This window comes from Hyperolius riggenbachi, chromosome 3 (assembly GCF_040937935.1).
Source record: "Hyperolius riggenbachi isolate aHypRig1 chromosome 3, aHypRig1.pri, whole genome shotgun sequence".
Taxonomy (NCBI): domain Eukaryota; kingdom Metazoa; phylum Chordata; class Amphibia; order Anura; family Hyperoliidae; genus Hyperolius; species Hyperolius riggenbachi.
Genome location: NC_090648.1, coordinates 329,631,074 through 329,658,735, shown reverse-complemented (window position 1 = coordinate 329,658,735; position 27,662 = coordinate 329,631,074). Strand labels below are relative to the sequence as shown.

Genomic DNA, 27,662 nt, shown 5'->3' with positions numbered 1-27,662 from the left:
TTTCTGGATCATATAAGCTCTTCATATATCAGAGCCACAGTCAGTGGTCAGTTAATTAGTCATTTCTACAGGGACTGTGGGAAAGCATATATATGACATGTACAGTTGCGCTCATATGTTTACGTACCCTGGCTGAATTTATGATTTGCTAACTTTTTTTCATAGAATATGAATGCTCACACAAAACGTTTCTTTCACTCATAGTTAGTGGTTGGTTGAAGCCATTTATTGGCAAACAACTAATCACTACACAAAGGACCCAAATGATCCTGATGAAAAGTGTACATACCCTGGTGCTTTGGCCTGATAACACAAATTAACACAAATGGGGCTATTGGAGGTAACCATCTTCACCTGCCATTTTTTTTTCAGTGGATGTGTATACAAGGTCAATGAGTTTCTGAACTCCTGACAGACATTTACATCTTTCGTTCAGTGCTGCACTGTTTTTTGGATAAAATTCAAGAAATGACAAAGAATCTGTGGGAAACGGTAGTTGAATTCTACAAAACAGGAAAGGTATATAAGAAATTATCCAAGGAATTGAGGCGGCCAATCAGCAGTACTTATACTCTTATTAAGTGGAAAATTATTGGTTTTGTTGAAACCAAACCATAGTAAAGTAGACCAACTAAAATTTCAGCCATAGCTGCCAGAAATATTGTTCGCACTTCTAGGAAAAACCCACAAATAACTTTAGGTGGAAAAGGTGAAAAAGACTCTCAGGAAAAAAAAAGTGGTGTGGCAGTTTCAATATGCAGAATAAGGAAGCACTTGAGGAAAGATAGGCTGCATGGTCGAGTTGCAAGAAGAAAGATATTACTACACAAATGCCAAAAAGTATTCCACTTACAATATGTAAAACAGCCCAGAGACAAGTCTCAAATCTTCTGGCACAGTCATTTGGAATGATAAGACTAAAATGGAACTTTTTTTGGCACAACCATAAACGCTACATTTGGAGAAGAGTTAACAAGGCCTATGATGAAAAGTACACCATTCCTACTGTGAAACATGGTGGGGAATCAATGATGTTTTGGGGATGTGTGAGCAACAAAGGCACAGGAATGTTCTAGAGTGGCCATCTCAGTCTTCTGATCTCAACACCATTTAGCCACTCTGGAGAGACCTCAATTGTGCAGTTCATGCAAGACAGCCCAAGAATTAATGGGAACTAGAGGCTTTTTTCTAGGAAGAATGGGCAGCTTTTCCAACTGAGAAGTGCCTCACCCACAACTACTATTGCAAGCTCTCATTGATGTTAAAGAGACACTGAAGCGAAAAAAAAATTGATATGAGTTGTATGTGTAGTACAGCTAAGAAATAAAACATTAAGATCAGAGACATAAGTCTAATTGTTTCCAGTACAGGAAGAGTTAAGAAACTCCAGTTGTTATCTCTATGCAAAAAAGCCATTGTGCTCTATGACTTTCAAAGTCGCAGAGAGGTCTGTCTTCTGACATTTATTATCTCAACTGTCAGTGAAGAATTTTCTTTTTCTCTGCCAAAGGAGAGGTTAATAGTTCACAAGACTGCTCTGAAAAAATAATTTAGAATGCTGAGTAGCATGTAAACTGCAAATATTAGAGATTAATGCAATATTATAAAAAAAATATATACCTGAAAATAAAAATATGAGAATATTTTCTTTGCTGCTAATCTTCTAGTAACTATCCGTAGTACACAACCAATTAATTATATCATATATATATTTTTTCGCTTCAGTGTCTCTCAAAGGGGGGAATGCACGGTATTCAGAACTGGGGTATGTACATTTTTGATCAGGGTAATTTGAGTAGTTTGTGTACTTATGATTTAAAGAGTCAACAGTTGTTTGACAATAAACAGCTTCCGCCAACCACTAAACATTGGTGAAAGTAATATTTTCTGTATTATTTCATAATCTATGAAAAAAGTCATAGATTTTGCCAGGGTATATAAACTTATGAGCACAACTGTATCACTTAACAGTTTCTTCAGTGCTGGTTACAGTAGTAGATTTTGGTTAGGATAGCAGTAACTGAAATGTATTACAAGCTGAGTAGAAGGAAATATGAAACATTCTTCTGCTACTTAGAGGGATGGCACAATCAAATCTGCTAACACTTTCAGTGGATTTTTTTTAATAAATAGTAGGAAATAGACCTAAGCACTGAACGAGAAAACTTTAGCTAATGTCCCCTACATGCTGAGTTTGTGGTGTGTTAATGGCCTTTAGGGAAACAGCTGCTAGTATTCCATGTGATTTGTCATACAGAATAAGGCCTGGAACCCACTGCAAACCGCAAACGCTAAACGCAACCGCTAGCGTTTTGCCTGAGCGGTTTGCAAGCTGATTCATGCGAGTTTTCGGTCGCGTTTTGCAACAGTGTATTTTTTTCCTCAGCGGTTGTGTAGCGTTTTGCGTTTCGCGTTTTTATCCTGATTGGTCCTGTGAATAATTTTTAATTTTGTTACAGTGTGCTGAACCGCAAAACGCTAGCAAAACCGCTCAGCTTAGGTTTTGCTGAGCGTTTCTGCTAGCGTTTCAATACTTTGCATTGAAGCGCTAACGCTCCCAAAATGCTGCATGTCCTGCGTTTGCGTTTCTGAGAAACGCAAACGCTCCTGTGGAAGTTGCCCCATCCATTAACATTAGCCCAGCGTTTTGGCAAACTGCTAGCGTATCGCAGTGCTGCCAAAACGCTGCCAAAAGCGCTCCTGTGGGTTCCAGCCCTAACAGTAGCACACAATCTCTGTAGTGATTCAAATTAAGGAGGAGTTAGCACATGCTTATGTGATAATTAAATGGTTGCAGCTTAATATGGTATTTATTATGTTTGTAATGATCCTTGTTGTGATCTGGGGATATCATCCCTGGGTTATTCAATGTATTCGTATATTCCTAGGCGATTGAACTCACCAGAACTAAATATTAAAATGGTTTTGTGCTTAAAAGAACTTATGAGGCTCTGATCTGTAATACTATAAACTTGCATTACTTTCTTTTCCCCTAGATGTAAGCATGCCATCTCCAGTATGTATAGTTATAAACTGTTATACTATGCTTATACTAATGGTAGACAAGCTGCTTGAATAATCTGTCTCAAACTTCCCCCATATCTTTATGAGAACTCTCTACACTCATAATTATCACGATTAGTGCTAATATTTGTAAAAACCTTGTATGGAGCAGGGCTGCTGCTGTGTCATTTTTGCAGGGTCAGCAAAAGCAGTTGAAGACATTTATAATTACTTAAGTGATAGTGATCAGTTAGGATAGTAATTGACCAGATCTTTTTTTTATATTATTTTAAATATTCTTAGAAATAAGTGTCGTATTTTTCGGACTATAAGACGCACTTTTTCTCCCCCCAAATATAGTCCGAATGTTAAAAATCTGGAGTGGTGCCAATGTCTCCTGGCTCAGTATATTGGACACAGAGAGGCTGCAGGGAGAAGAGAGTAACTTTATAACTATCTGCTCGCTGCCTGGAATGCAAAGTGAAGGAAGAGATTGAGCTCAGCCGCAAATGTAGAAGAATGTCAAGAATGTGTCTCAGAAAGTCCGTGAACTCTGCTTATGGGTGAAGATCTGTTTACCTCTATTAATTGTCTGCCGCTGCCTGCCATATATCTGACATGCCCGTGGAGAGAGAGCTGAGCCGCTAATATAGCAGCAAGTGTTCATGGAGGACCGTGAGCGTTGACTGCCTGTGCACGGGGAGAAGATCCAGCTGCTTTTGATTCTCTGACCGCTGCCTATCTAAAGCTTCCATGCCGGGTAAAAGAGTGAGCTGATGAATGTAGCAGTGTGTGTGCGTAGCACTCTGCTGCTTGCAAGCTGCTGCATTTGCCGATCAGCTCCCGGCATGGAAGCTTTACATAGGCAGCGGTCAGAGAATTAAAAGAAGCTCTTCTCCCCGCACACAGGCAAAGCACACAGTCCTCCGTGCACACGCTATTATACTAGTGGCTCAGCTTTCTGCCTTCACACGGTTTGACAGTCGGCAGTGAGCAGACAAAAGCTGCTGGATCTTCTCACAGATAAGCTTACAGCCTCTCCGCTAGGCAGCGGCTGAAATGAGGAGAGCGGGTGGAGGGGAGACAGAGCTCCAAGTCCCATTCTGCCCTAGCGCTTCTGTGACGTCTATGTGATCCTAATCGGGCCAGGCATGCAGGAAGTTTGTGTGCACTGCATGGGATGGAGGAAGCTGCGGTGTCCCAGTCCCAGACTCGGCAGATGACGTTATGGCATCATTCTGATGGAGAGGAGACATGTATCCCTGCACAAAATTCACCTAGCTGGATCAGGTGAGGGCTTGTCTCAGGGATTAGTCTAATTGATGGTGATGGTGGGTTAGTGTACTTGGGGCAGCAGTGGTTAGTGGGGATTAGTCTAATTGGTGGTTACAGGGTGGGTCAGTGTACTTGGGGCAGCAGTGGTTAGTGTAGTTAGTAGGGATTAGTCTAATTGGTGGTGACAGGGTGGGTTAGTGTACTTGGGGCAGTAGTGGTTAGTGTAGTTAGTGGGGATTAGTTCCATTAGTGGTGACAGGGTGGGTTACTGTACTTGGGGGACCACAAGGGTTAGCATAGCTTAGGAGACAGATACAGCTTGGGGGAAGCTCCGCAAGATGCCCCTGCACCATAGACACACCAGGTTTAGAATTTTTTTTCACTGGTTTTTGCCCTCTAAACCTAGGTGCATCTTATGGTCTGGAGCGTCTTATACTCCGAAAAATACGGTAAGTATCCACTCTAAAGAATTTAATGACTTCACTGCTTCATTAGTATGCTATAATCATTTTGACTAGTTTATATATTTAGTAGAAGAGAAACCTTTTACATAGGAATATGTACTTTTGAATTGCGTTTCTACGACTGATTATTTTCTGATGCAAAACTACAATAGACTTGTTTCAGGTCTGTTGACCATTTACAGTCAAAATATGATGGTTGCCTCATTCCTACCCTCTAAGCCTGAGTTCCCCAACCCTGTCCTCAAGGCCCACCAACAGTACATGAAGGAAACCACACACAATCACAGGTGGGGTAATCAGTGTCTCAGCAGAGCTGATTAACTACCTCTGTGGATTCCCCCCCCCCCTCAAAAAAGCACTGTTGGTGGGCCTTGAGGACAGGGTTGGGGAGCACTGCTCTAAGCTATACATTTGTGATGGTTAAAGCCATTTCCTAGGTACCAGCCTTGTACATGTCTACAGTAAGCTTTGTTTTAGATGACAACATTTTTAGTATCTGGACACAAATTACAGTGTGACAGTTAAAAAAAAAAAAAAAACTGGTAGTCTACTTACCCCCCCCCCCCCCCCCCAAAAAAAAAGAAAATCCTTCATACGAGTTCCTGAATTTCATGTAATTAGGCTCCCTTTAAACTCTGGAAAAGAAGGTTAATGCTTTGTTCCCACTGGGATGTTTCAGCACGTTGGACAATATAATCACATTGTTAATGCAATACAATTGTATCGTAATGGTACGTTCACATCAGTGCGTGAGCAGTGGGGTGTGACGGAATCTTTTTGCATAATGGGAGGCATGCTATATGGTATCAGATGACAATGTTAGCATTTACATTTTTTGGTGCAGCATACTTTTCATAAATGTTATGCTTCAGTGCATGCATTGTATCACATGTAATGCACAATGCGACTTTTCCCCTCCATCACAATTTTGTTTTACAGGATACCCAACATCCAAGAGTGAACCTTAAAGCGGTAAAAAAACCTGACATAATATTCAATAAAAACATGTTTTCCTACTTTTTATATGCCATACGGTTATCATATTTGCTTTTGTGCATAAGTATTATTATTCATTTAGAAATTACAAGTTCCCAAAGTACACTTTTTTTCTTTGAGAGCTGACTTTGCATTTTATTCATAACTGGTTTATTCATCATGTAATTTAAGCAGAAAAGCTTTCTGAGTGCCTGACTGTGTTTAAGAGAGTCTGCAGTGTCAGAGAAGTGTTTACTTAATTGTATCAAGTGAGGAATGTAAACACAAGATAACATTATCTCATGTGCTTTACCATAAATAGCCAGGTGCATCAAAATAAAATAATTTAGTAGCCAAATGGGCCCTGTATACATAAATTAAGTAGCCATGTTCCTCAGAAAACAGAATTAAGTTGTCAGGTGCCCATATACATCAGTATTAGGTAGTCAGTGCTGACTGGGGAGGGCTGGGTGCTTTGCTTGGTGCTACTGCCTGCAGTGCTGGGTGGCTTTATTGGAGTTAGTTATTGGAGAGTATGCAGGGCCTGAGGCAAGTGTCATATGAAGGGCCTAGAGCCTGAGTATAGCTGCCCCCGGTATAGGTAGCCAACTATAGGTATCCCCAATATAGGTAGTTAGCTGTAGGTGCTCCCAGTATAGATAGCAAGTTATAGGTGTCCCCGTTATAGGTAGTTAGCTATAAGCACCCTCAGTTTAGATAGCAAGTTAGGGGTGTCCTCAGTATAGGTAGTTAGCTATAGGCGTCCCTAGTATGGGTAGAACGCTATAGATGTCCCCAGTATAGGTAGCAAGTTATAGGTGTCCCCAGTATAAGTAGTTAGCTATAGGTGACACCTATACGTACCTACCTATACCGAAAGTTATGGGTGCCCCCAGTATAGGTAGCCAGGTCTATAGGTGTCCGAGTTTAGGTAGCCAGGTCTGTAGGTTTCCCCCAATTTAGTTATCCAGGTCTACAGGTGTCCTCAGTATGGGTAGCCAGGTCTATAGGTGTCCCCATATTAAGTAGCCAGGTGTATAGGTGTCCCCAGTTTAGTTAGCCAGGTCTACAGGTGGCCCCAGTTTAGGTAGCCAGGTCTATAGGTTTCCCCTGTCTCCTGGAAGGCGGAGAAGCGGGCACAGAGTGGCGGGGGGGGGGGGCAGCCTCCCCCCCCTCCCTCACCTGAGGCCAACCCTTCCACACTCCCCCCTCTAGACCAGAATGTAGTGCAGCTGCAGCATGCGGGGGAACGACTTACTACTTTCTGGTTCCAGCTCTGCATGCGGCTGCTCTGCTCTGGTCTGGTCTTCTCTGTTGTCCAATCATGCTCTTACAGGAAGCCCAGTGAGAGCATGATTTGACAACAGTCAGAGAAGACCAGAGCAGCGGCACGCAGAGGTGGAACCAGGAAGTAGTAAGTTGTTCCCCGTTTTCTGCCGCTGCGATACATTCGATACATGTGGAAGGGTTGGCCCCAGGTGAGGGGGGGTTCCCCCCTCCCTGCCGCTCTATCCTAACCACTGCTCCTTCTGCCTGCGCTGTGACCTTTACTGTTCCCAGCCCGAAGGCCGGATAGGTAATGCTCGGGGCCCCCGGGGCCACGAACATCACGTGATTTCACTGTAGTTAAAAGGCCCACCCAGGAAAATCCAGAGCCTCTGCCTGCCCAGTCTCGAGCTTGCCTTTCTGCCAGTTATTTGTCCTGTGTCGTCTTCTCTCCAATGCCAGGGCTTATCCCTGTCCGTTCTCTCCCGGGGAGCTAAATGTCCCATGACTAAATGCTGGAGGCCAAACACCAGGGGCACCATGGCATGTACCTTATGTGACCACTGGAGGCCAGGAGTGGAGAGACAGGGAGAAGCCCAAGCAGTGGAGAGAAGACACAGGAGGAAGCACTGGCGGACAGGTGATAAGTAGCTCCACTGCTGCGTCAGTCGGCCTAGTAAAGGCCTCCCAACCCACTGCCAATTGAGCAAAATCTTCCATCTGGTGCATTCAACCAAACTGATTGTTTTGGGCTGCAGATTGACCAGAAATCGTTTCCAGCATAGATTTCTTGCAGCTTACATTAAATGCTCGAATTGGCAGGATATCAATAAATATTGACCAGTGTATGGCCAACTTAGATGAAATTATTCAAAATAGACAGTACTTGGCAAACATCATTTTTCCTATAGATGTACATGCTTTAATAATGTTGGGAAACATGGATATACTTCCAGTGCCCATAATAAAATGTATGGTCATCATTATACAGGACAAGACACAGAATATTTATATCATGCATTTCTCCTGACGGACTCAAACTGCCAGAGCTGCAGCCACTAAGGTGCGCTCTATAGGCAGTAGCAGTGTTAGGGAGTCTTGCCCAAGGTCTCCTACTGATTAGGTGCTGGCTTACATTTTTATCACTGACATAGTGGTTACGTTTGTGGGGCTGAGCATAGAACTGTGGTTTAAATATTGCACATGCCAACTATTTTTCATTTTTTCATAGACACATTTCTCTTTAAGACTGGATGACAGAATTGACAGCTGCCTTTTTTTTTTTTTTTTTTTTTTTGCTTTAATTTCCTTTACTTCAGTTTTTATAATTACACTACACAGGCTGACAAAGCGAGTAAAGTAATGAGATTATTTGCAGCTGACGTTGCATGTTTATTTATAGGAAACCAGTTATATTTTCATTCTTCATTTTTTAAAAAGTATTTCTGTGTCCTATTCCCATACATTGTCTTTTGGGACTTCATGCTATGCATGCATGCACTTTGCATGTGAAATATCAATTAATAGGCCACCCTTTGTACAATCTTGCATGCATCTATTTAAATCCTTTAGCAATTAGTCAATAATCTGCTTGGGAAAAGGAACTGATTTTCATGATGTGGCAATATAATTCATTTGACAAAACAATTCCTCAGGGAGTCACTGGTTTAACTGAAAACCCCTGAAGTGTAGGATAACTTCCTCTTTTGCAATCACAGCGCCAGGATTGCATGTGATCAGTTTTCAGGCATTTAGACAGATTGCCTTTGTGTAAACACAAATTAAGGCATACAATCAGTGTATGGGCCTGACCACTGAATGGGTGCACGCCAGTGCAAATTAGCTTTCAACGTTAAGATACGCACACTCCATTTCTGAATTCCTAGGTAGAAAAAGAATTAAAAGTATGAGTGGAAAAAAGTTTATTTCATAAGTCATCCTGATTTACTTTCTTTCAAAGTGTTACATTTTTTTCCATTTCCTAAGTGGTTGCGGATATCCTGCTTTCACACTGTTTGAGTATTTATACGTTTCTGTAATTTAATAGCTGTTCTTTGGTTTATAAAGCATTTTATGGGACTATACACAATTCCTGTTCAAATGCATGCGTTGAAAATTGTAAAGCTATTTCTTCTCCATCCTTTATTAGAAATTATTATAAGAAAACAGTAAATATACATCACTTCATGCAACACCTTTGAAAGGAGAGGTCCAAGGTAAAACAAAAATCAAAATCCACTTACCTGGGGCTTCCTCCAGCCCCTGGCAGCCGTCCTGTGCCTTCACCACAGCTCCGCTCACTGCTGGTGTCCGCTGAAGAAGCCAGGTCGGCTTTCGGGTCGGCTTCATGTGCGCTCCACGGCGTGGCCTGATGTCAGCTACACCACGTGACAAACGCCGTGGAACGCACATGAAACCGACCCGTAAGCCGACATGGCAAGGTCAACTTCTTCAGCGGAGGACACAGGCAGTGAGCGGGAGCTGCAGTGAGGGCACAGGACGGCTGCCAGGGGCTGGAGGAGCACCAGGTAAGTGGATTTTGATGTTTGTTCTACCTTAGATGTATCTTTTACCATGCTGTCAGCTTAAAGATTATTATCAAGTTTAGTACTAAAAATTATTTATTTGGGTTTTCTAATAACGCACAGTGTCTACTTATTTAGCCTTTTTATCTTGCAGAGAGAGAATCCCAGGGCCCACATGCAATTCACCTTTTTCTCCTGGGTTTTCTCCTAGGATATCATTTTTCATCTTGTATTTAAAATAATTTTTCAGCACTTTGCAATTGTAAAAGTACCAAAAAATAGATGAAAAAGTCCTATCTTAATTATTTTGACCATTTTCTTGCTTGTTGGTGGTTTAAAAAGCATTCTATTGACAAGTCATGAAAAAATCACCTGGGAGAAAAGTCAGGAGAAAAAGTGAATTGCGTATGGGCCCAGGTTTATATCCCAGCCAGTACTCCTACGCCCATATTCAGTTATCTTCTTCTTCTGAGTTATCTCTTAGGAGATAATATTTTCGTGTTTTCTTTAAAATAACTTTTTTTTTTAGCATTTCAAAGCTGAAAAAGTTCCCAAAAGTTAGTGAAAAGTACTATTATTTTTTGTGAGTACTTTCTTGCTTGCTGGTAGCTTAAAAGGCATTTTATAACAAGGTATGAAAAATTCACCTTGGAGAAAACTCAGGAGAAAGAGTGAATTGCATATGGGGTCTCGAGTCTGTATGTTCTCCGCTTGTTTGAATGCAGAAGTCAGAACCGTTGGTTTGTATACTAGTTCTGGCTTACAAGCTCAGAATATATTAATGATAGGGGAGTGACATAGTGTATAGAACTCTCACCTTACAGGCAGGGTATCTGAATGTGGGCCAGGACACCATCTGCATGGAGATTGTATGTTAACCCCATTTTCTCCAGCCTTCCAAAAACTTACAGATAAGTTCATTGTTTTTTCCCAAAATGGGTTTAAGATGGACATATTGATGTCATAGTGATTAGATTTTGAATCTCTCTCAGGGACAGTTAGAGATGTGACTAAATACTGTGTAAAGCACTGGGAAAGATGTTAGGCTACATAAATACATTTAAAAAAAAGCAGCTTGGCAGACAGGTAGGTAGAATTTTACATGAAAACCACCACTGGCTTCCATATTATTCTAATTTTGTACATAGTACCAAACAAATTGTGGGAAGCATAGGTACACGAGTAGCTCAACACACAGGACAATCAGGATAGCTGGCAACACCAGTACAAATACATACATAGTCGATGTATGGTTTAAAACCTCACTAGTACTAGTACATGTTAATATCATAAATTACAGCACACACAAGAAAAGCTAGGGGGGAGGTATCTGCCCTGCAAGCTTAAAATCTAGGGGAAGTGGGATGGAAACCCTAGGAGAGTAGACAAAGGGTGAGTGAATAAGGCAGTGAGCCTCAAATTCTATCTATAACAGATTATAAACTCATCTGGGGCTAAAACCGTGCACAGTAACAGGGAAGCATACTTTTCGTTGACTGTGTGCACAAGGATAATGTGTGTCATCGCTTTCTTGTTGCATTGCAATTTTTACTATTACAGTGAATGCAAAATGATACCCACTGTGAACCTAGCCTAAATGTTCTACATCCTTGACTATTTGAATGTAACTCTGTTGTAAAATTTACTCACTGACTCTCAGTACAAAGATACAATTCTGAGCAGAGAGTAGTTTCTTCTGCTAAGCTTTCAGGAATGAAGACAGCAGACATACTGCTCTGCCTGAGATGCCAGAAACAAGCGCTAGTGCCGGATGTGGGCTCAGTGACGGCATCCGATGGCATGAAAAGCTGTATCCTAGAGCTTGCGGAATCGTTATCTTTTAATTATCAATAAACTGAAGTGGGGATTAGATAAAGTGAAAAATCTCATTAATCAGCGGTAAGAAATTATACAAGGGATTATCATGTCTTGTCCTTTACTCAAAACAATAGAGCAGCAGCTTTCGCTTGCTCAGTCAGCAGATCAGTGATCAGCATAAGTGTATTTTATAAGTGTATTATATCATTTCTTGTAAAACTATCCAGTCTTCATTTGGAATATGCAGAGTGAGAAATGCTCTAAGGGCCTAGTTTAGGAATTCCTGGTACACCTGGGCATATCAACATCTATTCTTTCTGGCAAATGGGGTTAATTGTTATGCATGTGGCAGACTGCAAGGAATTTAAAAATGTGCGTATTTAGTACTTCCTAATATAGTAAGATGCATGTTGCTGCACACTTTACCTTATCACTTTTTATATGGGCATAATGTGTGCATTGTCAGTGTTCGCCCCCCCCCCCCCCCCCCCCCAAAAAAACAACAACATTTTTTTCTAGCCAGATGGCATGGAAAAGTAGCCAGAGGAGACACGATGGGGTGATTCAGGGTCTGTGCAACTTTGCTTACAGCATAAGAGGATGAGGAGGCGAGCCGATGACAGCCGGGTGCTCACCAAAATTAGCTGGGTGGAGCACCTGGCTAAAAGAGCCTGGGGAAAACACTGATTGCCTTGAAGCAGACAGCTTGATACCTGTTGTTACAATGGAACTGGATGTACCGAAGTGCCAACACACCAATGTGAATGAGCCCATTGTGGTACCATTGTAGCATGTTGCTGTGTGATTATAACTTATAATACACTGAAATGCAGATGCTTACTAGTCATTCTAATTAAAACCCCAGTCATTATCAGGCATGAATTCCGTATCGGGGTGCTCGCATGCATGATGACTCTTCCATGTGACCCTTTGTGCACACAGCGTTTAAAGTGTATGAACAGTAAGCATTTTTCGCCATACTTGATTTTTTTCCCCCCCTCTGATATAGCGATTATATTTTGTGTGCCCAGTTTTTATGCAGTTTTTTAGATTACATTTTTTCATGCATGCCAATGAAATTAATTAGAACATATCTAACTTTAAAATCTAATACGCAGAGAGAACCCGCAATCTTCCTTTTCCGGGTCACAGAGTAGCTTTCTTTTAGATTCGCTGATAACAATGTAATTTAGCGGCAAGATCAGGAGGAATAATGCTTACATAAAGGGCTGTTGAGTGTATCCTTATTACTAAATAGACATGTGTATGCTTAAGTTATGTTAATTAAAATAGATAGGTAATATAATCTCTTACCCACCCTGTTTTTAAAGAACAGGCAAATTTTTGTGATTTCATGGGGACAGCCATTTTTTTGGTTTAAAGGAGGTGACAGGGAGCATGAGACACCGTTCCAACTGTCCTGTGTCCTGATCAGCCCTCCCAGCTGCTCGCGCTAGGCTTAAAATCTCAAATTCAAAATAAAAAAAATTGCACCAAAACAGCAGAATGAGAACAACATCAGAAATCCCATCATGCTTTGCACAGCATCAGGCGAAAAATTCCCGGGCAGATTTCCTCCGTGCAGCTAAAAATGAGGCTTGGATAAGAAAAACAAAGTTCTGATGCTGTGAAACTGTTAAAGAAACACCAAGCCTTTTCAGTGCTGCTGAGTAGATGTTTAGTCTGGAAGTTCACTTTAAATGCATACCCATGTTCTCTGCTCAGGGTCCCTTCAAGTAAATCTGGGAATATATTTTCTAAAAATCCTTACTGTTGGCCATTACATAATATTGCAATGACATAACTGTTAGTTTACTAACCATTCAGTAACCTCATCTGTATCATATTAAAACACAGCTTGGAAGTGCAATATTTTAGCAACTAGAAGCAGACAGTTTAAAAGAAGAATCCTGCCCAGGTTTGCTAATTTACTTTGGTCTGACCCATATTGGGGGCAATTGCGCTAAGCTTGCTAATTGCCAGCGATCAGCAAAGCGTTAGTGCAGTGTCAACTTATCAGGGGGTTCACCACAGCAGCGTTGCAATTTTTAGGAAATTGAAATCTTGCTGCAAGTAGCATTTTTCAGAGTGATTCAGCTTAAAGGAATGTACAAAAACACCCATTCCTTTAAAAATCACTCTGAAAATCACACTGTAAAATTGCAATCACTAAGCAATTACGTTTTGCAGTGGGAACTAACTCTAATGGCTGTGTTTCACAATCTGTCCATAAGGCAGGGTTCAGACAAACACATATGGTTTGGAAAATTGCTTGCCAGGAATCATCTGGGTTTTCTGTAGACACAAGTGTGATCCCTCCCTGTGTTGTGTGATATCCTAGTGGAGATGTTAGATATTATCACAAGCCCCCTAGTGGCCGGACCGCACAATGCTTTCCAATCGGTTTCAGCACACAGACCATGCAATCTGTGGTCGCAATCGGTGCGCAGAAACCGCTGGGATTTTAGCAGCAGATAGACTAGAAGGGAGCTTGTGAGTTTACGGTATTACAAATTGCACACTATTTCAGGGTATAACTGCCACCCACCACCTCTGTTCAAATGGGACAGAGGAACCCACTGACTGGCTGATTCTAGACCTGCAAATAAAAACGGTCAACCACACTCTATTTTATCTACCTATCAACAATAGTAGTGACTCTTCAGAAGCTAGGTTCGGTTTTGTGTTGCTGAATAATAGGTGTAACCGAACAAATAAATGACGTTAGCGTTGTTTATTATAAATGCAATATAAATAATTCATATATACAGAAAATCGTTAAAATCAACAATTATAGCGACAAATAATAGCACAGTATGGAAGATGAAAAATAAGGGAAGAAAATACTTAAGTTTGTGGAAATATGTCCTTTCTGGGAAAACACGTGCAGTTCTTAGTTTCAGTTCAGGAGCCAAAGTTCAGACAAGATGGCCGCCACTCTTCCTCAAAGCAGCGGCAGGCTCACATGAAGATGGAGTTGGAGGAATGCCCCTCCCTGTATGCACCCTGGTTTTATGGAAGCTAGTTTTGGGGGTGGAACAAAGCCAGCCCCCTCCAGTTCACAAACCAATCACATTTCATTCCCTCTGCGAGAGATTTAGGTTTCAACTTATAAAACGCTGTAATTCAAAACCGATAAATGCCACATTTGCGCTGATAACAGATCAATATTCCTCAGATTATGACCATTCCTATGACATCAGACTTGATTAGGGTAGAGGGTCCAGTTCCTGAGAAGTTTAATAACTTGGTTGTAGCGTACCCCTTGCCCCTCAAGACTGGTATCAAAACGTTCAGCAAGACCCTACAAACCCAATGATACAAATCTCATAACTATCCTAGATACGGTATTCCGTAAATAGGAAAAAAAATCATATACAGCCTTCTTTTTCTGTCTGCTTCTGATGGAGTCAGGCAGTCTGGTCTCATGCTGAGTTTATCCGGTCTCTTCAAAAGGCAGTACCACTTGCCATTTGGGGCTTACTGTTGGAGAGCTTTCGCACCTTGGTGTCACTGGCCAGGAAAGGGACTTCTTTTGAACAAGTTAATTAACCACACAGGCCTTATCAGAGAGCATACTTGGCTCTCATGAAAAGAACTCTGCTAACACCTATGAAGACAACAGAGACCCCCAGGCTTGACTGCCTGGCATCCATAGACATAAGATTCTGATCTGGCACGTCAACGGCAATCGGTTTAGGAAACATATGTACAAAAAATATTAGGTCTTTGCGACCATCTTAGTTTATTGAAAAGCCTAAGCAGGAGCTATAGGTAAATTGCATAAAAATGTATGAAGTAACCGCTCTGCAATACAGCCTTGCTAAAGACTCAGAAACCCCAGCATTTTCTTCTCATTTACTCCTTTTTTTCCAGGCTTTGGGCAGTGTTGGTAGAGCTCCAAATCAAAATAAAACTTTAATTAAATATATTTTTCCTGATGTTGTTAATAGCCTCCCGGTAAACTCCCATGGCTCCTGTAAATTTCAGATCAAATTAAAGATGTGAATTTCAGAGTCTGTGCTGGCTCTTTGAACATTTTATTGTAGGACAATGGCTTCAGGCCATGGCAAGTTATAAATTAGTTCATTTTTACTGTAAAGTGGTTTAAATTGCATGTAAATATGACTCTGTGAAAGTCTGCTATGTACTTTGATGTGTTTAATCCAGCTTAAACCAGTAATTGCAATACGGACACTGTGACATATTTTAAAACTGTTATGCGCCCCTAAAAGGGAGAATCAAAACTTTTCTTTATCACTTAAATCCAATTTCAAAATGGACTTTGCACTTTCATTAAAAATCGGTGTAATCATATGTCCGTTTCACACAAGTCTGTTTGTAACTTCTATTTAGATTATATTTGTGTCAGTTTTGCAGCTGGCAAGGAGTTTCTAAAACTGACCATAAGCTTTTTTTTTTCTGCTGGTTTGTTTTTGTTGACCATTACTGCTGTGTATGTTGGTCTATGAACTGACGGAAAAAGCAGAAATTCCCTTTTTCATACATGAGAAATGCTGTATGAAGCCGGGGACACACTGCAGATTGGTGATGGTAGTCGTAATCACGCAGCGTTTTTGCTAGCATTTTGTAAAGTAATTCCTGGCATACTTTGTAGCAATTTTATATAGCAGTAGGGTATTGTACCGTGTTAGCCATCAGTAAAAGCAAGAAGTTTTAAATCAGGATGATACCATTTATTGGCTAACTACAAATGAATAAGAATAAACAAGCTTCCGGCCTTGCAGCCTTCGTCAGGTTTATATCCTGTTAGGATATAAACCTGACGAAGGCTGCAAGGCCGGAAGCTTGTTTATTCTTATTCATTTGTAGTTAGCCAATAAATGGTATCATCCTGATTTAAAACTTCTTGCTTCTTCTCAATTTTATATAGTGCTAGCAATTGCAAAAGTGATTACGATTAGGAATTTTCTATTTCAGTTTTTCTTTTTTGGGGGTAGGGGTTGGTTCAGTTAGTAACACACTGCAAAATCACTTTTGAACAGGCAGCAGCTGGAATCAGCAATTGTCAGCAATTCTGAATCCCTGCTGAAAGTGCTCTAGTGGGTCCTAGGCCCCTCTCTTGGCTTAGCCTGCCACTGTCCAATCCTCTTTTGTTAATTGGCTCTATCTCCTTTCCCACATGACTATATCCTGCTTTCAGAGGGATGGGTGGAGGTACTCAACAGCCTGGCAGCACTGGGGGCCTCCCTTTGTGTGCTGTGTATGCCAAGGGGTTTGTGCCTGGATATTTTTTTGGGGGGAAGAGGGGGAGTCACAGAGAAACCATGAGCAATGGTAACATAAGAGTCTGCTGCAGACACTGGAGAGAACACAGTATGCCTGCTCTATGCCGAGTGGAGGATGTAGAAGCAATTGAAGCACCGGTGAAAAAAGTACAATAGAAGAAAATGTGGACAAGACTGATCTAGCCCAGCAGATTTATCGGCAATATCATGGGAAACTACCTTGTACTTGGTTTCTAGGACAATAAAAAAAATCCATTTGTACATAGATTAAAAACCACAGGGAGGTTAGAAAGGATGTTTGTAAAACACGCAGTTCAGAGATAAGGGATAACCGATAAGCACTCTGCAGTTAGATTGTGATTAGTAAATGTATAGAATAACAATTTGTTGATGTAAATAATGACATGCCAGAATCCCCCCAAAAATAAGAAAAGTCTAAAATCAATAACGGAAGTGTGTTGTATTCGTTCTCACTTTTATAACTAAGATGATCAATGCTAGAATAGAAGTAATAGTTGAACCATGTTGTGGTAGACATGTGCTGAAGAGGAATTTACTGCACCTTTATTAGAAGTATTCAGCATTGATTTACTATATTCTGCAATGTCAAGTTGTATAGAGAACAGAAACCTCCATGGTACTGATCCATCTCACATCGGTTTTCTGTGTTTAACATAAAACTTAATGGGGACAACCCAAATATATGAAAAGCAAGACATCAGGCTGTCAATATCCGAGCAATAACGTTGAGCTCAGGTATTCCTCTTTTCTACCATTTGAGTCAATTACTTGCTTGTGGGATGACTTGTTTATTGCCTTCATACTTAAAGAGAAACTCCGACCAAGAATTTAACTTTATCCCAATCAGTAGCTGATACCCCCTTTTACATGACAAATCTATTGCATTTCACAAACAGACCATCAGGGGGCGCTGTATGACTGATATTGTGGTGAAACCCCTCCCACAAGAAACTCTGAGTACCGCGGTACGCTGGGCAAACTGCCACAATGTAACAATGTTCACAGACAGGAATTAGCTGTTTACAGCTGTCTGTAACAGCCAGAGCAGCTAGAAACAGCTACATAACTTGCCCACAGTAAAAATGTCACCATGTAATACATGTAAAAATGTGAATCTGGGAGAGGAAAGATTTTACAATGAGCAAACACTGACTAAATCATTTATACATAATTATTGTAAAAATGAAGCACTTTTTTTATTACATTATTTTCACTGGAGTTCCTCTTTAATTATGTTTCCTTCTTGAAACATTTTAGTTGTAAGCTGGAATGTAGATGATCTCTGTCTGTGACTTTCTCTATTAATCAGACCTTTATGTAACTGGATAGTACATTTCATGAGTAGGGATTGTTCAAGTCGCAGAAATAATTCTTTATACTCTTGCGAAAGGATTTGTAACTGCTCCATTCAAAACACAGCTTACATGTTTGTGTCAGGTTAAATCAATCTTTCACATTTTTACCTGTTAAGTGACCCTTTCTAAATCCTTTGGAGACTGCACCTTTTGTCCTAAAAGCATGTTATTGTCCTCAAGTTACACCTAATATGTTTTGGCAATAAAGATAGTAGTTAAAAATCAGATTCAAATATTAAAATGTGTGTATTATCTAGTACGGTTTTCGAAAAGCCCACAACCTTTAGGCAGCATAAGTGGCAAAAGAGCAAGGTGGAAAATACTCTCACAGAATGTAAAATCTGTTTGCTTGTTCTTCATGATTAAAATTGATAGGCGTCGCATCAGTGCTGGAATTTTGACTAGATTACTGTATGCACACAATAATAAAAAGAGCAATAAAATATATTTACAGGGTGTTGAAATGATAGAACTTGAGGTTTTATTGCTCTCTATGCTCATGTGTGACAGTTTTTTCTGTCTTTTCCAAAGTCTAGGCATTGGTCATGTTTCTGTTGTGTTCTGAGTGTTTAATGGTATCTGACACCAAACTATGTTTATTATTATTATTATTTATTTATAAAGCTCCAAAATAGCCTGTGGCGCTGTACAATGTAATAAAACAAACAAGGGGTACGTAATGATACAGACGATATACATCAAATATGGACACTGGTACAAAATACAGAACTGGTTATTACAATAGCAAATTTAACATGACTAAAATGTATTAATGTATAACAGAGTGCAAGCTATTAAATGAATAACATTCCAAGACACAATAGGGTGAGAGCCCTGCCCTTGTGAGCTTACAATCTAAAGGAATGGGGTGGAAACAAGAGGTGGGGGAAGTATACAGTGTATATATACAGGCAGTGCGTGATTAGGTTATTTAGTAAGAAATAAATCTAGATGCGAGATTGAAGGGTGCATGGCCTAAGATCAGTGGCGTAGCAATAGGGGTTGCAGAGGTAGCAACAGCATCTGGGTCCTTGGGCCAGAGGGGCCCCATTGGGCTCTTCCTCAACCAAAGTATTAGCTGTTTATTGGTCCTGTGCTAGTAATAATCACTTCTATAGATGCTCTTAATAGTAGTAATCATTAACAAACTGTTCCCCATCCCCTTTTTGCTCCTCTAATACTGTGGATGACCTTGGTAGGTTTTGTTGTGCCACATCAAGTGTTATGTATAGAGTGCCGGGGGGGCCCAATGTAAAACTTGCACCGGGGGCCCATAGCTCCATAGCTACGCCACTGCCTAAGATAGAGCATATGGTTGTCGGAAAAGGTGGGTTTTGAGGGAGTGTTTAAAGATTTCAAAGGTGGGAGAGTGGCAGATGTGCTGTGGAAGGGCATTCCAGAGGAGGGGTAAGGCACATGAGAAGTCTTGTACACTTGAATGTGAGGAGGTAATTGTAGAAGAGGATATTTGTCCATTCATTGTTTTTGTAGAAGAGGATATTTATCATTCAAACCTGGTGTGACAGGCCCTTCTCCAAAAAATAAATGCATGCTTAGCAGAGCTTCAGGAGTAACTATTGGCAAAACTGAGGTTCTATCATCAGAGGTTGATATGTTTGACAGCAAAGCAGCTCAAATCTCAATCAGCAAAACTAAGGATAGGGAGTTCAGACCTTAGTAAGTGAACTCCTCATGACCTTATCCACTGCTTTATGTACAAAAGTGTGGTGTGCGGCAGAATTCAGGTTTCTAAATTCAGTCTCCCGAATTCAACATCAACTGAACATATACATACCTATGCAAATAGCATTATGTTAATAATAATAATAATAATATAATACAATAACATTTGTAAAGCAATTTCCTATCATAGAACTCAAAACGCATAGATCTGTCTGAGATCAATTTATAGTTGCCTTGTGGTCTGTGTTAGAGGATATAGTTAAGTATTTGCAAATGCAAACTAGGTGGCTTTTCAATATGGACTAAAATGCTTCCAGAGATCAAGATATCCTGATTGGGTGTGGTAAGTAGTTCCAAAGTGTAGGGGCAGCATGACAGAAGGCTATGTCTCCAAAGGTTTTTAGGTGGACTCTGGCAGTGACTAAGTTATTAGAACATTTTGCTGTAAGATTGTGGGAAGTATGCAGATGCAACAAATCTTTCAGGTACTGTATCCATAGTGCAAATTGTGTAAATATTTAAATGTTAATAGACCAATCTTAGAGGCTTCTCCATCTTTATGGATAGCCAGTGGCAAGAATGAAGGATCAGTGTTCTATAGCAAAAACGGGGATGGTTTGTTTACAGCCTTGGGCGGCATTCTATACTAATTGCAGGCGATGCAGGTTTGTGTTTGGAAGGCCTATGCAGAGAGTATTGCAATATTCCAGCCATATGATGATGAAGGCATGAATTAGGGCTGGAGGTCACTTACTTGCAGTTAATGCTGCACTTCCTGTGTCTCTGATACTTCCTCCTTATAAGTCAGAAGGAGGAAGCACCAGAGTCACATGAAGCGTGGCAAGAACCTCAGGCAAGTGAACTCTCTGTGACCCTGTCCTCTGCTTTTAGTGCTGGTGTGGTATGCCAGAGAATTTGGGTTTCCAAATTCAATCTCCCAAATTTGAACACCAACACCAATATTCCATTTGTTAGTTTAATGGCAGACTTGGAGGATTTGTAATTTTTTTTCTTTTTTTCTTAGTACCCTGCTGCTTTGATGAATCTGGGAGCTATTCTTCATCTCAATGGCAAATTAGAAGAGGCAGAAGCAAACTACCTCCGAGCTCTTCAGTTCAAACCAGATGATGTCATCACCCAGTCTAATCTTCGAAAACTGTGGAATATCATGGAAAAACAAGGTCTAAAAACGTCAAAAACGTGACAGTAAAGGACTAAAGACTTTTGACCAAACGTTAGTTAATACAATTGGACATGCAGGAAACAGAGGTGCTGTGAGCTAAGCTTCCTGCAAATGTTGGAGAACCCAGTTGCTGCTAGGAGAGTCTTCTGCTTTTTTGAAAAGTAGTTTCATGTGTGATAAAGGGAAATTATGACGATGAGGATGAATATGAATCTTTAAAAAAGGGAATAGGCAATGCTTGTATCAGCCCATACAAACGAAAGGCACTTAAAGTGAGATTTGTCTTCATTGCAATGCAACAGGTTGTGAATATTTCTTAAGTAGGTTGAAGATGATGGTAGCCTATAAACTGAGATATAACGGTATAAATAATTATCATTACTAAAAAAAAAAGCTTACATGGAATAATTCTATTTCATAGCTAATTCACTAAGTTTACTAAATGTTCTGTTAAAAATCAAAATATATTCTGAAATATTACATCAGTTTTCCTCTGGAATGGGGGAGTTATAATTCTTTCCTCTTTAGCTTGGCCAGTGATTTTTCCAATCATACAATACTTTCTTTTTCATGCAGTATGTATGGTACTACTTTTAGCAAATGCAGTGCTTTACAGAATAAATGCCAGTCATATTGGGAGTTTTAATAATTTATTAGTGTTACAATGTCTCAAAGATTTTCAGCTCTTTTATATTATCATTCCGTGTTTATTGGCAGATAGGATTAAGAAGTGTTGACTGATGTGCTATTGGCCCCAGCAAAGAGGATTTTGGCAAATCCACCACTACTAGTAGCTGAGCCAGTCAACCAGCATGTAGTTGTTCACTGATGGATTGGCCCAACTCCCTCGCTTCCTGGTGCAGCTAAGTTATGTTTGTGAGAATTTTTCACTCATCATTTAAGGGACACTTGGCCAGAAATGTAAAATGCATACAGTCTTTTTCAAAGAAGTGTAGTTAATTAAAATCTTCAGTTCATCCAGTTCTTTTTTGGACACCTTCAGAACCTCAACCTTTTTAGCACATGTATTTTTTTTTATTTTTTTTACATTGCAGACCACTGATGAATACTCATCTTTCCTAAAACTTAAATATTTTCTTTAAAAAAATAAAATAAAATACTTATATAACGGAAACGGAACATTTCTTATTGACTTTTACAAGAAGTCATTAACCAAGTGTATAGTAAAACATTTAAAAAAAAAATATGAAAAGCTTTTGTGTATCTCCCAAAGATGTTAATAGTTACAATAGTAACTGATTGTGAATTGAAAACAAAGCATTTTTTTTTACCCCACAGCTTTACAACCATGTCTATCTTTAGTGTTACTCAAAGATAATGACACACCAGGCACATTTTTCAGTTTCATTCATTGGAATTCTGAAATTTATTAAGTTAAATATTTTACTATTTAAAAAGGAGCAAAACGTACTAATATGATTTAACTTAATCCAATGACAATTCCTAAACCCAAGACGAAGATAAGAGGGAGAATTAATTATTAGCCTCCCTGGCGTTTTGATTACTTGCAGTGCACAGCCACGAGAGGGTTTTTTTTTAACCTAATTTTTTTGTCATGTAGCTAGCGTAGCACTATCTACATGATTCTCCAGTCCCTGCTCTCTCCCTCCCACCCTTCCGATCGCCGACGGCGTTAATACCATCAGGAAATCCTGTTCTGAACGGGATTTCCTGTAGGGCTTCCCCCATCGCCATGGCGATGATCGGACTGACGTCATGACGTCAGGGGGAGTCCCGATCCACCCCATGGCGCAGCCTGGTGGTGATTGGCCAGGCTACACAAGGGGTCTGCGCGGGGGGCCTCTTTCGCGGCAGATCGGCGGTGATCAGGAAAACACGCGGCTAGCTAAGTGCTAGCTGCGTGTTTAAAAAAAATAATTATGCAAATCGGGCCACCAGGGCCTGAGCAATTAACCGCAGCGTTACTGGACAAGCTTAGCTCGTCCGTAACGCCCAGGAGGTTAATTCACTTAACAGTCAAGAAGGGCAAATTAGTGCATCTGTAAGTGCACCCCATTATTCTATTCCTGCAGTTATTAAATAGAGACTGAAGCAAACAAAAATTGCTATTTTTATCTTCTAGTTCGCTTGAGCACTCTCAGTAGATGTAAACCGTCGCATCCCCTCCGCAAAACAAGGGCTTTAGACCCCCCAGATCTCTGGAGCAATCCGGCCGGCGCTTCCTGAAAGAGGCAGAGCTTTCAGCTGCAGCTCTGCCTCTACTGATGTCAGTCGCCTTGGATTGCCGCAGGGAGAGGCGGAGATCCGCACGGCGATTGACATCAGTAGAGGCAGAGCTGCAGCTGAAAGCTCTGCCTCCTGGGCAGCAAAATCCACGACTAAGAAAGTAGTGGGATTTTGCCCCGGGATTTGGGGGGTCTAAACTCCTCGTTTGCGGTGAGGATGCAGCGGTTTACATCTACTGAGACTACTGAAGCGAACTACCAGGTAAAAATAGCAATTTTTGTTCGCTAAATACAATTATGATGCTGTGTTGTTTACTAAACACTAGCTTTTGTTTACTACGTTAGTGAGGAAAAAAAATGTATGCACTGCATTTTGCTTAGAGTAGGAGGGTCATTTAAATCTACTTTACAAACTAATTTATAAAACAATAACATTCATAAATCTATATTATACCGTCTTAATTTTTATCCTCTTGCAAGGCAAGTGGTGAATACTATTTTATAAAACTAACATTCTTTCACTGTTGTACAGTATATATATGTTTGTGAATGTTAGCAGTTCTTTGTACAGGGCAACATTTTAGGTTTACTGACCCATGGTATGACATATAGAATGATTGTGAAATAGATCACGATTTTCTAATTTGTGTGTGCGGTTTAAAATTCTTATTGATTTTTTTTTTATTTTTTAGAGAAATAAAATATATATTTTAGTACAAAAAATATTAGGGCTATATTTTCTTTCATTGTTTTCTAGCTTTCAAATTCAAGAATTACAATTTGCTTGGGACCACAAACACTCTGCAAACATTTTATTTGGAACCATTTGATTTTATAGGATTCAATTATAAAAAAACTTAGCAAGTTATACTTCCTGACTCTACAATAGCACTATTTTCAACATTAAAGGGTTTTCCATATTTTAGTGACTGCTGGTAGCAACAAAATTCCCTTAAATGAATAAATTGCATTTTACAATCTGTGATTTTTGTTTTCTTGTATCTGAGATCTATAGTTTTTATTTATATGGATGCTGTTTAACTAGGTTTACCAGGAATCAAAAGAACCGTTCTGCCTCCCTTTTCAGCCAAGTTCAGTCTGAACATATGCAGCTGCCTAATGTGGTAAGCCACAACAATGCCTGGATGTACTTTACCTAAAAAGATGAATTTACATAGCATGCCCAGCCATAACCAAGGTATAGATGAGAACAAAATGTTCCCGGACTTTGAGGCCTTGTTCACAGTGGCTGTTGTGTTCCCTGAAATGGCAGTAATGCAATGTAATGGACTGTGCAGGACATTGCATCACATACAGTGAAGCATACAGTTCAATAAAAAGCATGTTTCACTGTAACCCTTAAAGTGACACTGAAGTGAACAAAAATCTTATGATATAATGAATTGTATGTGTAGTACGGATAATTAATAGAACATTAGTAACAAAGAAGGGTCTCATATTTTTATTTTCAGTTATATAGCGTTTTTTAATAACATTGCATCATTCTCTAATACTTGCAATTTTCAAGCTACACCCTGCATTGCATTTTAAACTATGAAACAGAGCAGAGTTGATGACCCTTTGAACTTCCCTGCAGTAAAATCTTATCTGAAGTTGTCTTTCACTGTTTCTTTGATGTATAAGTGCTTCAGATAATAGCACTGTAGCCAACCAAAGTTTGTTCGGAGAGCTCGGATAAGCTCTTTTGCATAGATAACAAGTTAAGTTTCTTAACTCTTCATGTACTGCAAACAAAATGAGACTCTTGCCTTTGCTACTAATGTTCTATTTCTTAGCTATATTACACATATAAGTCAATATATCTTAAGTTGATTTTCACTTCACATTCCCTTTAACGCGAGTGTTTTGCGGAAACGCAATGCTGCACAGCAAACGTCACATAGATGGTGCATTGCAGCGTGGTAAGCCGCAGTACAAAATGGCGTTACACCGCAGTGCAACCCTGGGAACATGGCCTTACAGATATGTTTGTTTATAGATATTTTAATGGTACAGAAAATGTTACTAAGATCTGGAAATCCCCTTTAATAGCCAATAGTACCTCCTTTTTTATATTTTTAACTTGCCTTTTGTCTTTATTTCACTATTTTTGCAAATTTTAAAAACTGAAAAGTCTCTGTCAGGAGTCAGATTAACTGCAACCACACTGAATCATATTTAGCAAACATCTAGTCTTGTAAACATTGAAGCACATTTGTGCACTTTCTAATGCAACAAACAGGATTTATATTGTGCTTTTGTTCAGTACTTCCTGTGGAGTACAGTCCAGTTTGTTGTATTACCATCTGCTGCGATTTGCTTCTAAGTCTTCTGTTTTTTTACTGCCTGCAGACTGTACAATAAGCTGTTCGACACATGACAAAGTACGCAAGGCAATCTGCCAGCTGCATCATCAACATTTTAATTTTAATTTTGTTTTGTTGGAAATCACTTTTTCTTATCTTTTCAGTAGAGCACATTTGCCATATAACTCAATCAAATTTATACTGGTTTTGAAAACTGGCAATTTGCCACCATTCTGTTGCTTTATGCCTCTTTAGTCATTGCCCCAAATGTATTATTTGGTTTTTAATTTGCATTGATTTTTTTTCCTTTAATCACTGTGTGACATTAAAAGCCAGTATTTTTCAGATATAGAAGTCAATGCATCTTTTTTTACATGTAGGATATTTTATTGTGTTTGCAAATTTATACAGAAAATGTTCATACTTGATAAAATATTTATTCATATGGCTTGCCTTTTCAAACATTTGCACTTGTTAGAATAAATTCTGTTTCTTCAAATAGAGATGCCAGTTGTAAAAAAAAAAAAATACATAATCCAAGTTTTCTTTAAATTATTTTTCTGTTAATTAAACTGAAGACCATTACTATTGTGTTAACAGGGTTTTAGACTTTTATGACAGGGTCTTTGCATTAAAGCAGGTTCTTGGATCAACTTGGAGCAGCCTGAGCATTTGTTTCATACTGTTATTTTATAGAAACAATTTGCAGTGTATTGGAAGTAAATTTTGTAATGAATGGAACACATCTGTCTTTTCTCATTTAATCACCTTTATTTGTGACAGGTTTGTTTGTTGATTTTTACTGAAACAACTTGTTTCATGCATATTTTTAATCATTTTATCAAGATGACTGTCTAGAGCAGTGTTCTGCAAACTTGGCTATCCAGCTGTTAAGGAACCACAAGTTCCACAATGCATTGTGGGAGTCTGACAGCCACAGTCATGATTCATAAAGACAAATGCATTGTAGGGCTTTTCGTTCCATAACAGCTGGAGAGCAAAGTTTGCAGATCACTGGTCTAGATCATGGTGGATTGTCCACCATGGGGCTGCTGCTGATTCATTAGAGGTATTTTTTCACCCTGTATGATGTTCACTTCAAACAGCCATGGAGGTTCATGAAATGTTCAATATTAGACATTTGCCTAAATCCATCTTGGTGTGTGAACTCAACTGAAGTGAGAGAAAAAACAATTTTTAGTAGCTTAACTAGCACATTCTGCAAACTGATAAGTTACTGTAAAGAAAAAGTTGTATGCCAAGTATTTGTAGAATGTTTACCTTGCTTTCAGGTGCGTAGGTTAACGTCTGCTATTGTGGTGACTTCTTAAGGTGAGATGCAAAACAGAATCGTTATTCATTTGTTCACCAGCTGCAGGTTTGCAAAAAAAGTGAAAAAAAAATGTTTCCTCATCTCTGTTAGATCTGTGCAGAATACAAAAGCTGACCCAAATAAATGGGAGATAAATTCTGAGGAAACCACAATTTTACTTTGTGGGTAGACATTTGTCTTAAGAAGTAAAAAAAAAAAAAAAAAAAAAAAAACATAGGCATTCTGCTCAAAACTGTGCAGTCTGTAGTATTCATTTCAGTTTCACAAACCATGATGAGATTATATGCCCAACACCAAGAGCATGGTGATGAAGCCCATCTATGTGGTTGGGCCTTCATAAGCAGTGGCTGTACTCTGAAAGTTTGTGAATAAAAAAAAAAACTGCTGCCAAAGTGGTAGGAAAAAGGAAAGTTGTTTTATTTTGAAACTTTTTTTTTTCTTTTCTTTACCAACTAAAAATTGTTTTAGATTTTCCTTCATTGGATTACAACAACAAACACTGGCTTGTAACATAAAAACATACTGATATACAGTATATGTTACGGCCAGAACCTGAAGTCTGGCCACTTCAGGTTCCGGCTGGCCAAAATGCAAAGTGGCAGTCTTACTGCGGCCAATGTCAGAAACAAATCATTCCCGGTGGCTCCGGCTCCTCCCCCCAGCCTCCCTCCTCTCAGAAGTTGGATAATAGTGAGAGGTGATTAGAGTCCAGGGCTCCGGTTCCTCCTCTAACCACTGGCATTGGGCACTGGCACTTGGTATCCATACCCACCCTGTATCTTCCCCCTCGTTCACTTTCCTGCTATGACAAGTTTCCGTTCGTAACCGCCAGGAAATACTGCAAGAAGCAGGGGTTCATGCCACCACTTTCATTCCGATATGTGGGCACTGCAGAGTGGGTGCAGGTAGAAGCAATGTCTGAAGCGTTCCCACTGCCTGCTCCTTGCAGTGCTTCCCTGTGGTGATGAACTCGGGTGTGCAATGGGAGATAGACGGTGG

General features: G+C 39.8%; 1 protein-coding gene across 2 annotated transcripts in view; it reads left to right on the top strand.

Moving 5' to 3' along the window:
- Positions 1–26,061, top strand: part of TMTC2 (transmembrane O-mannosyltransferase targeting cadherins 2) — a 422,822-nt gene extending 396,761 nt beyond the window's left edge. For both annotated transcript variants that reach the window (XM_068276851.1, XM_068276852.1), the window contains one exon: positions 20,659–26,061. In XM_068276851.1, the coding sequence (XP_068132952.1) occupies positions 20,659–20,838 (180 nt within the window). In that variant the 3' untranslated portion in view covers positions 20,839–26,061. The remainder of the gene's footprint in view (positions 1–20,658) is intronic.
- Positions 26,062–27,662: the final 1,601 nt, after the last annotated feature.